The sequence below is a fragment of the Felis catus genome, chromosome X, assembly GCF_018350175.1.
Source record: "Felis catus isolate Fca126 chromosome X, F.catus_Fca126_mat1.0, whole genome shotgun sequence".
In the NCBI taxonomy this organism is placed as follows: domain Eukaryota; kingdom Metazoa; phylum Chordata; class Mammalia; order Carnivora; family Felidae; genus Felis; species Felis catus.
In genome coordinates, this window is record NC_058386.1 from 47,121,883 (window position 1) to 47,134,926 (window position 13,044).

The 13,044-nt window shown below is 39.6% G+C and overlaps 1 protein-coding gene across 6 annotated transcripts in view; it reads right to left on the minus strand.

The window, feature by feature from the left end:
• The window catches only part of WNK3 (WNK lysine deficient protein kinase 3), a 189,016-nt gene that overhangs the window by 117,376 nt on the left and 58,596 nt on the right, over positions 1–13,044 (minus strand). For 5 of the 6 annotated variants that reach the window (XM_019823858.1, XM_019823859.1, XM_019823860.3 and 2 more), the window contains exons 8-10: positions 11,717–12,011; positions 10,689–10,882; positions 10,444–10,593 (exon numbers count right to left, since the gene is read on the minus strand). In XM_019823858.1, the coding sequence (XP_019679417.1) occupies positions 10,444–10,593; positions 10,689–10,882; positions 11,717–12,011 (639 nt within the window). The remainder of the gene's footprint in view (positions 1–10,443; positions 10,594–10,688; positions 10,883–11,716; positions 12,012–13,044) is intronic. The other variant, XM_045050523.1, reaches the window with a different exon arrangement.

Sequence of the window (13,044 nt, forward strand, 5' to 3'; positions counted from 1 at the left end):
CAGGGCCCCTCCTGAAGTAGATCACCTAAGGAGAAGCGATCTAAGCCTGCCCCTCCTGCCCCCGTGCACCTTGCCTACCCACCCCAGCTAATACGCCAGATCCCCAGCATCACAAGCCTGGCAGTGTGCAAGTAGCCCAGACGGGCCACGCCACCCCACAGTGAATTCCGCCCCTAGGAGAGGGGAAGAGAAGGCACACACCGGTCTGACTGTGGCCCCAGCGGTGGGCTGGGGGCAGACATCAGGTCTGACTGCGGCTCCGCCCACCAACTCCAGTTATACACCACAGCACAGGGGAAGTGCCCTGCAGGTCCTCACCACGCCAGGGACTATCCAAAATGACCAAGCGGAAGAATTCCCCTCAGAAGAATCTCCAGGAAATAACAACAGCTAATGAGCTGATCAAAAAGGATTTAAATAATATAACAGAAAGTGAATTTAGAATAATAGTCATAAAATTAATTGCTGGGCTTGAAAACAGTATAGAGGACAGCAGAGAATCTCTTGCTACAGAGATCAAGGGACTAAGGAACAGTCACGAGGAGCTGAAAAATGCTTTAAATGAAATGCAAAACAAAATGGAAACCACAACGGCTCGGAATGAAGAGGCAGAGGAGAGAATAGGTGAACTAGAAGATAAAGTTATGGAAAAAGAGGAAGCTGAGAAAAAGAGAGATAAAAAAATCCAGGAGTATGAGGGGAAAATTAGAGAACTAAGTGATACACTAAAAAGAAATAATATACGCATAATTGGTATCCCAGAGGAGGAAGAGAGAGGGAAAGGTGCTGAAGGGGTACTTGAAGAAATAATAGCTGAGAAATTCCCTGAACTAGGGAAGGAAAAAGGCATTGAAATCCAAGAGGCACAGAGAACTCCCTTCAGACGTACCTTGAATCGATCTTCTGCACGACATACCATAGTGAAACTGGCAAAATACAAGGATAAAGAGAAAATTCTGAAAGCAGCAAGGGGTAAACGTGCCCTCACATATAAAGGGAGACCTATAAGACTCGTGACTGATCTCTCTTTTGAAACTTGGCAGGCCAGAAAGAATTGGCACGAGATTTTCAGGGTGCTAGACAGAAAAAATATGCAGCCAAGAATCCTTTATCCAGCAAGTCTGTCATTTAGAATAGAAGGAGAGATAAAGGTCTTCCCAAACAAACAAAAACTGAAGGAATTTGTCACCACTAAACCAGCCCTACAAGAGATCCTAAGGGGGACCCTGTGAGACAAAGTACCAGAGGCATCACTACAAGCATAAAACATACAGACATCACAATGACTCTAAACCCGTATCTTTCTATAATAACAGTGAATGTAAATGGATTAAATGCGCCAACCAAAAGACAGAGGGTATCAGAATGGATAAAAAAAACAAGACCCATCTATTTGCTGTCTACAAGAGACTCATTTTAGACCTGAGGACACCTTTAGATTGAGAGTGAGGGGATGGAGAACTATTTATCATGCGACTGGAAGCCAAAAGAAAGCTGGAGTAGCCATACTTAGACAAACTAGACTTTCAATTAAAGGCTGTAACAAGAGATGAAGAAGGACATTATATAATAGTTACAGGGTCTATCCATCAGGAAGAGCTAACAATGATAAATGTCTATGCGCCGAATACCGGAGCCCCCAAATATATAAAACAATTACTCATAAACATAAGCAACCTTATTGATAAGAATGTGGTCATTGCAGGGGACTTTAACACCCCACTTACAGAAATGGATAGATCATCTAGACACACGGTCAATAAAGAAAAGGGCCCTGAATGAGACATTGGATCAGATGGACTTGACAGATATATTTAGAACTCTGCATCCCAAAGCAACAGAATATACTTTCTTCTCGAGTGCACATGGAACATTCTCCAAGATAGATCATATACTGGGTCACAAAACAGCCCTTCATAAGTTTACAAGAATTGAAATTATACCATGCATACTTTAAGACCACAATGCTATGAAGCTTGAAATCAACCACAGACAAAAGTCTGGAAAACCTCCAAAAGCATGGAGGTTAAAGAACACCCTACTAACGAATGAGTGGGTCAACCAGGCAATTAGAGAAGAAATTAAAAAATATGTGGAAACAAACGAAAATGAAAATACAACAATCCAAACGCTTTGGGACGCAGCGAAGGCAGTCCTGAGAGGAAAATACATTGCAATCCAGGCCTATCTCAAGACACAAGAAAAATCCCAAATACAAAATCTAACAGCACACCTAAAGGAACTAGAAGCAGAACAGCAAAGGCAGCCTAAACCCAGCAGAAGAAGAGAAATAATAAAGATCAGAGCAGAAATAAACAATATAGAATCTAAAAAAACTGTAGAGCAGATCAACGAAACCAAGAGTTGGTTTTTTGAAAAAATAAACAAAATTGACAAACCTCTAGCCAGGCTTCTCAAAAAGAAAAGAGAGATGACCCAAATAGATAAAATCATGAATGAAAATGGAATTATTACAACCAATCCCTCAGTGATACAAACAATTATCAGGGAATACTATGAAAAATTATATGCCAACAAAGTGGACAACCTGGAAAAAATGAACAAATTCCTGAACACCCACACACTTCCAAAACTCAATCAGGAGGAAATAGAAAGCTTGAACAGACCCATAACCAGCGAAGAAATTGAATCGGTTATCAAAAATCTCCCAACAAATAAGAGTCCAGGACCAGATGGCTTCCCAGGGGAGTTCTACCAGACGTTTAAAGCAGAGATAATACCTATCCTTCTCAAGCTATTCCAAGAAATAGAAAGGGAAGGAAAACTTCCAGACTCATTCTATGAAGCCAGTATTACTTTGATTCCTAAACCAGACAGAGACCCAGTAAAAAAAGAGAACTACAGGCCAATATCCCTGATGAATATGGATGCAAAAATTCTCAATAAGATACTAGCAAATCGAATTCAACGGCATATAAAAAGAATTATTCACCATGATCAAGTGGGATTCATTCCTGGGATGCAGGGCTGGTTCAACATTCGCAAATCAATCAACGTGATACATCACATTAACAAAAAAAAAAGAGAAGAACCATATGATCCTGTCAATCGATGCAGAAAAGGCCTTTGACAAAATCCAGCACCCTTTCTTAATAAAAACCCTTGAGAAAGTCGGGAGAGAAGGAACATACTTAAAGATCATAAAAGCCATTTATGAAAAGCCCACAGCTAACATCATCCTCAACGGGGAAAAACCGAGAGCTTTTTCCCTGAGATCAGGAACACGACAAGGATGCCCACTCTCACCGCTGCTGTTTAATAGTGTTGGAAGTTCTAGCATCAGCAATCAGACAACAAAAGGAAATCAAAGGCATCAAAATTGGCAAAGATGAAGTCAAGCTTTCGCTTTTTGCAGATGACATGATATTATACATGGAAAATCCGATAGACTCCACCAAAAGTCTGCTAGAACTGATACAGGAATTCAGCAAAGTTGCAGGATACAAAATCAATGTACAGAAATCAGTTGCATTCTTATACACTAACAATGAAGCAACAGAAAGACAAATAAAGAAAGTGATCCCATCCACAATTGCACCAAGAAGCATAAAATACCTAGGAATAAATCTAACCAAAGATGTAAAGGATCTGTATGCTGAAAACTATAGAAAGCTTATGAAGGAAATTGAAGAAGATTTAAAGAAATGGAAAGACATTTCCTGCTCATGGATTGGAAGAATACATATTGTCAAAATGTCAATACTATCCAAAGCTATCTACACATTCAATGCAATCCCAATCCAAATTGCACCAGCATTCTTCTCGAAACTAGAACAAGCAATCCTAAAATTCATATGGAACCACAAAAGTCCCCGAATAGCCAAAGTAATTTTGAAGAAGAAGACCAAAGCAGGAGGCATCACAATCCCAGACTTTAGCCTCTACTACAAAGCTGTCATCATCAAGACAGCATGGTATTGGCACAAAAACCGACACATAGACCAATGGAATAGAATAGAAACCCCAGAACTAGACCCACAAACGTATGGTCAACTCATCTTTGACAAAGCAGGAAAGAACATCCAGTGGAAAAAAGACAGCCTCTTTAACAAATGGTGCTGGGAGAACTGGACAGCAACATGCAGAAGGTTGAAACTAGACCACTTTCTCACACCATTCACAAAAATAAACTCAAAATGGATAAAGGACCTAAATGTGACACAGGAAACCATCAAAACCTTAGAGGAGAAAGCAGGAAAAGACCTCTCTGACCTCAGCCGTAGCAATCTCTTACTCGACACATCCCCAAAGGCAAGGGAATTAAAAGCAAAAGTGAATTACTGGGACCTTATGAAGATAAAAAGCTTCTGCACAGCAAAGGAAACAACCAACAAAACTAAAAGGCAACCAACGGAATGGGAAAAGATATTCGCAAATGACATATCGGACAAAGGGCTAGTATCCAAAATCTATAAAGAGCTCACCAAACTCCACACCCGAAAAACAAATAACCCAGTGAAGAAATGGGCAGAAAACATGAATAGACACTTCTCTAAAGAAGACATCTGGATGGCCAACAGGCACATGAAAAGATGTTCAGCGTCGCTCCTTATCAGAGAAATACAAATCAAAACCACACTCAGGTATCACCTCACGCCAGTCAGAGTGGCCAAAATGAACACATCAGGAGACTATAGATGCTGGAGAGGATGTGGAGAAACGGGAACCCTCTTGCACTGTTGGTGGGAATGCAAATTGGTGCAGCCGCTCTGGAAAGCAGTGTGGAGGTTCCTCAGAAAATTAAAAATAAACCTACCCTATGACCCAGCAATAGCACTGCTAGGAATTTATCCAAGGGATACAGGAGTACTGATGCACAGGGGCACTTGTACCCCAATGTTCATAGCAGCACTCTCAACAATAGCCAAATTATGGAAAGAGCCTAAATGTCCATTAACTGATGAATGGATAAAGAAATTGTGGTTCATATACACAATGGAATATTACGTGGCAATGAGAAAAAATGAAATAGGGCCTTTTGTAGCAACGTGGATGGAACTGGAGAGTGTGATGCTAAGTGAAATAAGCCATACAGAGAAAGACAGATACCATATGGTTTCACTCTTATGTGGATCCTGAGAAACTTAACAGGAACCCATGGGGGAGGGGAAGGAAAAAAAAAAAACAGGTTAGAGTGGGAGAGAGCCAAAGCATAAGAGACTGTTAAAAACTGAGAACAAACTGAGGGTTGATGGGGGGTGGGAGGGAGGAGAGGGTGGGTGATGGGTGTTGAGGAGGGCACCTTTTGGGGTGAGCACTGGGTGTTGTATGGAAACCAATTTGTCAATAAATTTCATATATATATATATATATATATATATATATATATATATATATAAAAAAGAAATACCCCAGAGCTTTGACAGAGGGTCTGCTGTTGTAATTGTGTTTCTGCTGACCGAAAAACAAGTGTTGAGCCAGAAGATTTTGCCACTGTGGCTGGACAGCAGACTGCTGCTGAATGCATGCTGGCTGGTGCTACACTAGGGTTTTCTTTAGGGGAAATGTTTGCTAATGCTGAAGCACTTGAGTCTGCTTTAAGGGCTGCATTATGTATTTTTCCATTGCCACTGGTTGCAAGTTTTCTTGCAAAGGAAGTATAATCTGTACCCTATCCACACCTTCAACATACCTGGTAATGTCTGAACTTGGTTAGGTGCCTGTGAATGAGGTAAACGCTGCTGGAAAGCAGCGTGGTGGCTACCCAAAGACTGCTGTTGATTTACAAGACCTTCTTTAGTAGACAACTGATGGCTTTTCTGTGCTTCTCTATAAGATGAATGAGTCATGTGCAGATGCTGAATGAAAACTGAATGAGAAACCTGGCTTGGTTGTAGATATGATCGTGAAAACTGTGTAGATAAAGTAGGGGGGGGGCTGGATCTGGGCCTGTGAGGAGGCCTGTTGAATAAGGACATCTGCGCAGGATGCTGAAGTTGTCCTTCCATGGCCCTCTGACATGTAATGCTAATTGAGTGGGTTTTTAGCTGCTGGTGTCTAAAACCAACATCTGCTTGTGATGCAGCTGCTGAGTACTGGACATTAAGATTAATGTTAAAAATGTCTTTTGCTCCAACTTTGAAGAATTACCACCTTAGGGTTGTGTTAAATAGATTTGTTCATCAGAAGTCTGTACTACATAAGGTGGTACGGAGTGTAACTTCTGATCTGCAGCGTTTGCAATATGTATGTGCTTGTTATCGGTAGGGTTTACTGTGTATACTTGCTGAGTTATGTAGGTTGCCTGTTCAGTTGTCTAGATGGTGTAAGCAGTTTGTGCTGAATAATGGGCATGCTCAAGTGGCAGTGCCCAGTAAGCAAACTGTTCTATAGATTGCACAGAGTAAGCTGCTGATCATATATGCTGGCTGGTCTGGAAAAGCTGACAAAACCTGAGGTTGCACTGGAAAAGCAGGATGCCCTTAGGCTGGAGCCAAATAAGAGGCCTGTACCACAGGCAGGAATGGATAAGAAGTCTGCACAGAATGAGTTGACTGTGAGCCTGGTGGTTGTACAGTACAAAGAAGATATTCTGGGGCTGGCAGTGAATAAACACACTGTGCTGTAGCCTGGATTGGGTAAATTGGCTATGATGGCTAAAAAGCTTGTTCTGGGGATGTATCACAAATGGCAGCTGCCCAGGAGCCTTCAATGGGAAGGATGGCAGTTCTGCAGGTGGCCCTGGAAAAGTGTGTTGAATGGATTAAGAGGGTCATTGCAGGGACTGAATCACACTTTTAATATCACCTTTTCACTGCTGCTGACTTGCATGAGCTTCAGACACTCTCAGAATACAATCCCACTGCACAATTTTTTGTAGTGATGCCATAATCTTAGGTTGTAAAATTAATGGCTGCTGCTGACTAGAGGCTTGGAAACAAGGTTTCTTCAAATACACAGTCTGGCTTCGTGGCACTGAAGAACCTAGAGTCTCCTAGACTCCTGATGTACTATGGGGTATGGGTGGGGTACTAAATATATCTTTTGTGAAGGCTAACTGGCCCCTGAATGCCCCCCAGTGGAATTAGAAGGGAGCTGAACTGTACCAGCAGCCTTCTGTGCACTGCTCATGTATTGTGCAGAATTATTTGACAAAGCTTGAGAACAGTTAACCAATAATAAACTAGAACTCTGGGGGTGCCTGGGTGATTCAGTTGGTTAAGCATCCGACTCTTGATTTCAGCTCAGGTCATGATCTCAGAGTTGTGAGATTGAGCCCCACATCGGGCTCCATACTGGGCATGGAACCTGCTTGGGATTTTGGGATTCTCTCTCTCCCCCACCCTTTCTTTCTCTCTCCCTCTGCCCCCCCCCCCCCACATGCATGTGCTCTCTATCTCTCTCAAAAAAAAAAAACAAAGAAAGAAAGAAAAGTTAGAAGTCATTAGAATCTGGTGATTTGGTTAATTCCTGATTTCCATTTCTAGGGCCAGGCTCAAGTTGAAGACCAATTTTGGATACTGGGAAATCATTCGTGAGGCAGACAATGTCTGAGGAGAAACTGCAGAAAAGACTGGTTGTGGAACTCTAGTAACTGACAAGTCTAAAGTCATATGTTGGGCTGAAGTTTGTCCATCTGTTCCAAAGTTCAGCTGCAGTTCCTGGTTGTGGTGCAAGGAAAATTCAAATTATAAATGCATGTGCCATGCCCATTTTAATGGGACTCTCCCAGACAAAATGATAGATAAAATAATGCTATGTTCTAAAAAGTTCAGTAAGCTATCAAAAAGGTACTGGTATTAGTCCTATAAAAATCTTTAATACCACGAGTAAATACTAGTTGAATACACTAAGGGATTGAGACCAGTCCTAATAATATACTGCTCGTGGCTTCTCATTTATTGCACTTGTTATATAACTCATTCAAGCCCTGGCAGAGATTCAGAGTAACTGAATCTAACACCTTCACACACTAGACACTGGAAGTTCCAAGAAAAAGCTCAAAAGGATTTCAATATCATAGCTAAAATGAACATAGAAGATCTCCAAAGAGGAGAGAGAGTTGGCTGAATAAATATAGGTTGGATGCAATAATTCCTAGAACTTGAACCACCACATTCATAAAAAGACACCAACAAAGTGCTTGCTTATGTGGCTTCTATATATGGGGGGAGTCTAAAAAATAGCATGTATGTGATATACAGATGTATATAAACAAAATTATATATGTATAATAGGAAAAAAGACAAATCTAGAGGCTCTATCGACAAATATAAACAAAAAGTTGTCTCTAGCTGGAGAAATAACAGGTGATTTTCATGGTCTTCTTTATAACTTCATAGGCTTTATTTTTAAATAGGTAAATAATACTCTTACACTAATTTTTGAAACTTAAAAAATTTTTGGAGCACATTTTAAAATACACATATCTGCATACTTATGTGGTTGAACCTAAGATAATTTAAGCATCCTTTCAACACACTTGGCATGAAAGTCTAAGAAAGAGGCATATCAAACCACAAGAGCTCAATTATGAATATGTACCATGTTATCACCAAACACTAGCCAAATACAATGCACTGTCAACTCTATCAGATTAAATTTACCCCCAGCAGGTTTTAAATACATCAGGCATTTGTCAAGTATGTGTATGCTTTCTCCTACAAGACTGTGAACTCCTTGAGGGTATGGACCATATTTTATTTTATCTTACATACATAGAAATGGTAGTCATTAAAAACTGTTTGATGAACTGTGACTTACTATATATCAATCTCTTAAAAGAAACAGATGCACCAGCTGCTAACTGAATCATATACAGAGAATGCCTAGGAGCTCAGACCATCTCATTCCCAAAGACAAAAGGCACACGTAGGAGTTGGTGAGGTTGAGAAAGAAAATGCAGTGATGGCAAAAAAAAAAAAAAAAAAAAAAAAGCTGAACCATGTGTCCAGAGTTCATAACCTAGGGAACCAGAATAGTCAATATATGAACTCTTACAAACACTGTTTACTCCTTGTCAGAAATGAATAATGCTAAGTTTGAGAGTCAAAAAGACACACTTATTTCTCCTACAGAAATAAACATGAATCAAAAAAAGCCAAGATCTAATAAACTGTCAGTATCCAAAATACATAAACATCTTATACAACTCAACACCAAAACACACAAATAATCCAATTGAAAATGGGGAGAAGACATGAACAGACATTTCTCCAAAGAAGACATACAGATGGCCAACAGACACATGAAAAGATGATTAACATCACTCATCATCAGGGAAATGCAAATCAAAACTACAATGAGATATCACCTCATACCTGTCAGAATGGCTAAAACCAAAAACACATGAAACAAGTGTTGGCAAGGATGTGGAGAAAAAGGAACCCCCTTGCACTGTTGATGAGGATACAAACTGGTGCAGCCACTCTGGAAAACAATATGGAGCTTCCTCAAAAAATTAGAAATAGGACTATCATATGATCCAGCAATTCCACTACTGGGTATTTCCCCCCTAAAGATTACAAAAAACACTAATTCAAAAAGATATATGCACTCTGATGTTTATAGCGAAACTAATTACAACAGCAAAATTATGGAAGCAACCCAAGTGTCCATCAATAGATGAATGGATAAAGATGTAGTGTGTGTGTGTGTGTGTGTGTGTGTGTGTGTATAAACACAATGGAATATTATTTGGCCATAATAAAGAACGAAATCTTGCTGTTTACAACAACATGGATGGATCTAGAGGGTATAATACTAAGTGATACAAGTCAGTCAGAGATAGACAAATACCATATGATTTCACTCATATGTGGAATTAAAGAAATGACATAAACAAACAAAGAAAAAAAGAGACAAACTAAGAAAACAGACTCTTAATTACAGAGAACAAACCTTTCTGGTTACCAGAGGCAGGTGGGGGTGGGGAGGGATGGGTGAAATAGATGAAGGGTATTAAAGAGTTCACTTGTCGTGATGAGCACAGGGTGATGCATGGAAGTGTGGGATCACTATATTGTACGCCTGAAATTAATATCACACTGTATGTTTAACTATACTGGAATTAAAATTTTTCAAAAAGCCAAGAATTTAGATAAAGTGCCAAAGATTTTGTCTATAAAATATTATTTCTAATTAACTACAAAAGACATCCCTCCACATTCAAACCAGGCTAGAAAAGTCCAATACAAAGAACAAACCATCATCACCAAGAGAAAGAGATCTGATTTATAAATAAATTTGTTTATCGATATATGGTGTCCTCAGTGTCTTTGCCAATAATATAATCAGTGTCTCAAGATTCTAGTTTCACAATGTTAGGCACATCCTCAGGCATAAACAACTTTTAACTTTCAGTGAGTTTTATTTAACTATATTGAATTTATGAAAGAGAGCCTTTGAAAGGGAGGAAATCTAGGAAATCTAGGAAATCTAGGCAGTGTTAACAGAATACAGAACCTCTAAAATACACCTTACCTTTACCTGTGAGACCGTCTGGACAGTTAATGGGGAAACCTGGGGTTGTGAGACAACTGGAGGTCCAAGGACATGTACAGGCAAAACAGTGGACTGACCTTGAACCAAAGGCAAAATGTGGTGCTGAGACAGCTTTGGCTGCTGTTGCAGCTGTTAAATAAGAAAAAAAATATGTTAAAGATAAACTCTCCCATTTACAGTAAATATATGGATTATATATTTAAAAATGTAACAGTTCACTTTACCCCTGAAATCTGCTGGTAATGTCCTACTCGCTGCTGGGATGGATAAATCATCCCTGGAACATTTATTTCAGCCTGTGGGATGTTGGAAACCACTTGAGAACCCATCTTCTGGTCTGAGGAATAGGCCACACTGGGATGACTTGAAGTATCTGAGTGTATAGCAGATCCAGCTCCTGCCTCAGACAAATTGTCACCTATGACAAAGAAAAGAAGCAACAGGTAGAAGGAAAAACTTGAAGCACAAGGTCTAAATGACATGGGAAATAATAAGTGTTTTATATTTTCTTTTACTCTGACAACTCAAGACAACTTGAAATAAAATATGCACACTATACAATTAACCAAAAACCATCATGTAAACTCTCCATGCTGACATTGTAGTAGAACTAAAATTTTCTTAGTAAAGCAAACCTAAAAACAAAGACTCACATAAAAATCAACTCCATTTGCTGGCCATTTCATGTAAATCCCTAACTAATCTATACTTACCATTAGGATTTCAGTAAAATCTAAGAGTCATATATATTCTCATTCTCTTAGACCCTGGCTAGAAAATACTATCTTTACAGAACAATTGGTTATTACTATGAAAACACTAAAAAAAGAAAAGAAAATACTATGTCCTTCTAGAGAAGAGAATGTATTATAGCAGAAAAATTAAAGGAACTACAATAATTTTATACTTGAGTCTAAAAACAAAGGATCTTAAAGTCTAGAAAATTCCTCCTTAAAAAATAAATTTTCCCTTTAGTTCCAAATATTCTTTATTTAAGGATTTACATTAGACCTTTAAAAATGGTAAAAATATTATAGCTCTTATTCAATTAGCACTTTGGACAAGTCATGTAACAAAACAGTTTCTTAATTTTAAAATAAGATAACTAGGCTGGCTTGTCTATTTCAGGGAGTTTGTAAAACGACTGATGAAATGATGGATAATAGAATTCTTTGAAAAGCACAAAAGTACTATTTCAAGATAAGGGAACACAATCACACGTTTGTTTACTTTTATAAATTAGGACTACTACCTGTAACAGAGGAGCAGTGCTGCTGTGGTTTTCTTTGTAGAAACTGTTGTCGAACATGCTGATCAACTTCAGTTTCTTCACATTCAGCCCCCGTGTGCTGAGCAGGAGCAGGCGACAAAGTTGTATTCTGGTGCTGAGGGAGTACATTCCCCACAGACTTGCACTGGGAATCCCTGCGTTCTTCCAAACAGCCAGCTGGTTTCTTCTCCCTTGTCTTCTTTATCAGGGTGACCCGGTCTCTAATGGACTTAGCAACAGCTTTGGAATCACTTTCATGGAAGAATCCTGACCTGACCTACAAACAAAACATAATAAGCAAACTACATCTTTAACATTTAAGATTTTTAACTTTTTTTTTTTTACCAGCAGAGTTATTTTGCACTCCCAAATTGCAAATGCCATTAAATAACAGCTAATTTGTTTACGTATTCTTTTTGTTTCAATTCAATATAATTGACATAGTTTCAGGTGTATATCATAGTAATTAAATAATTTTTTATACAGGGGTGCCTGGGTGGATTAGTCGGTTGAGCATCTGACTTGGCTCAGGTCACGATCTCACAGTTTCATGGGTTCGAGCCCTACATCAGGCTCTGTGCTGACAGCTCAGAGCCTGGAGCCTGCTTCAGATTTTGTGTCTCACTCTCTCTCTGCCCCTCCGCACCGCCCCCCTCAAAAATGAATAAACATTAAAAAAATTTTAAATAATTTTTTATACAACTTTATGTTGAGAGGTAGACAGGGAGACAGAGCGCATGTGAGCAGGGGAAGGGCAGAGAGAGGGAGAGAGGGAGAATCCCAAGCAGGCTCCACACTGTCAGTGCAGAGCCTGACATAGGGCTCAAACTCATGAACCTGTGAGATCATGAACTGAGCCGAAACCAAGAGTGGAACACTTCACTAACTGAGCCACCCAGGCTCCCCTCAATATTTTCGATGTACATCTAGGTTCTTTCTTTTTAATGTTTATTTATTTTTGAGAGAGAGAGAGAGAGAGAGAGAGAGAGAGAGAGAGAGAGAAACACGGAGCGTGAGCAGGAGAGTGGAAGAGAGACTGAGGAAGACACAGAATCAGAAGCAGGCTCCAGGCTGTCAGCATAGAGCCCGACATGGGGCTTGAACTCACAAACTGTGAGATCGTGACCTGAGCCGAAGTCAGACACCCAACCGAATGAGCTACCCAGGCCCACCTTCTATGTTCTTTCTTAGACATACATAAATGTAGAGCCTTTAATAAGCATAAGAAAAATACCACTACCAAGTATTGTTAAAAGAATTGTGGCTTTAACCAAAACAAACAAATAACTTGATGTTTCAGTACATGCAGT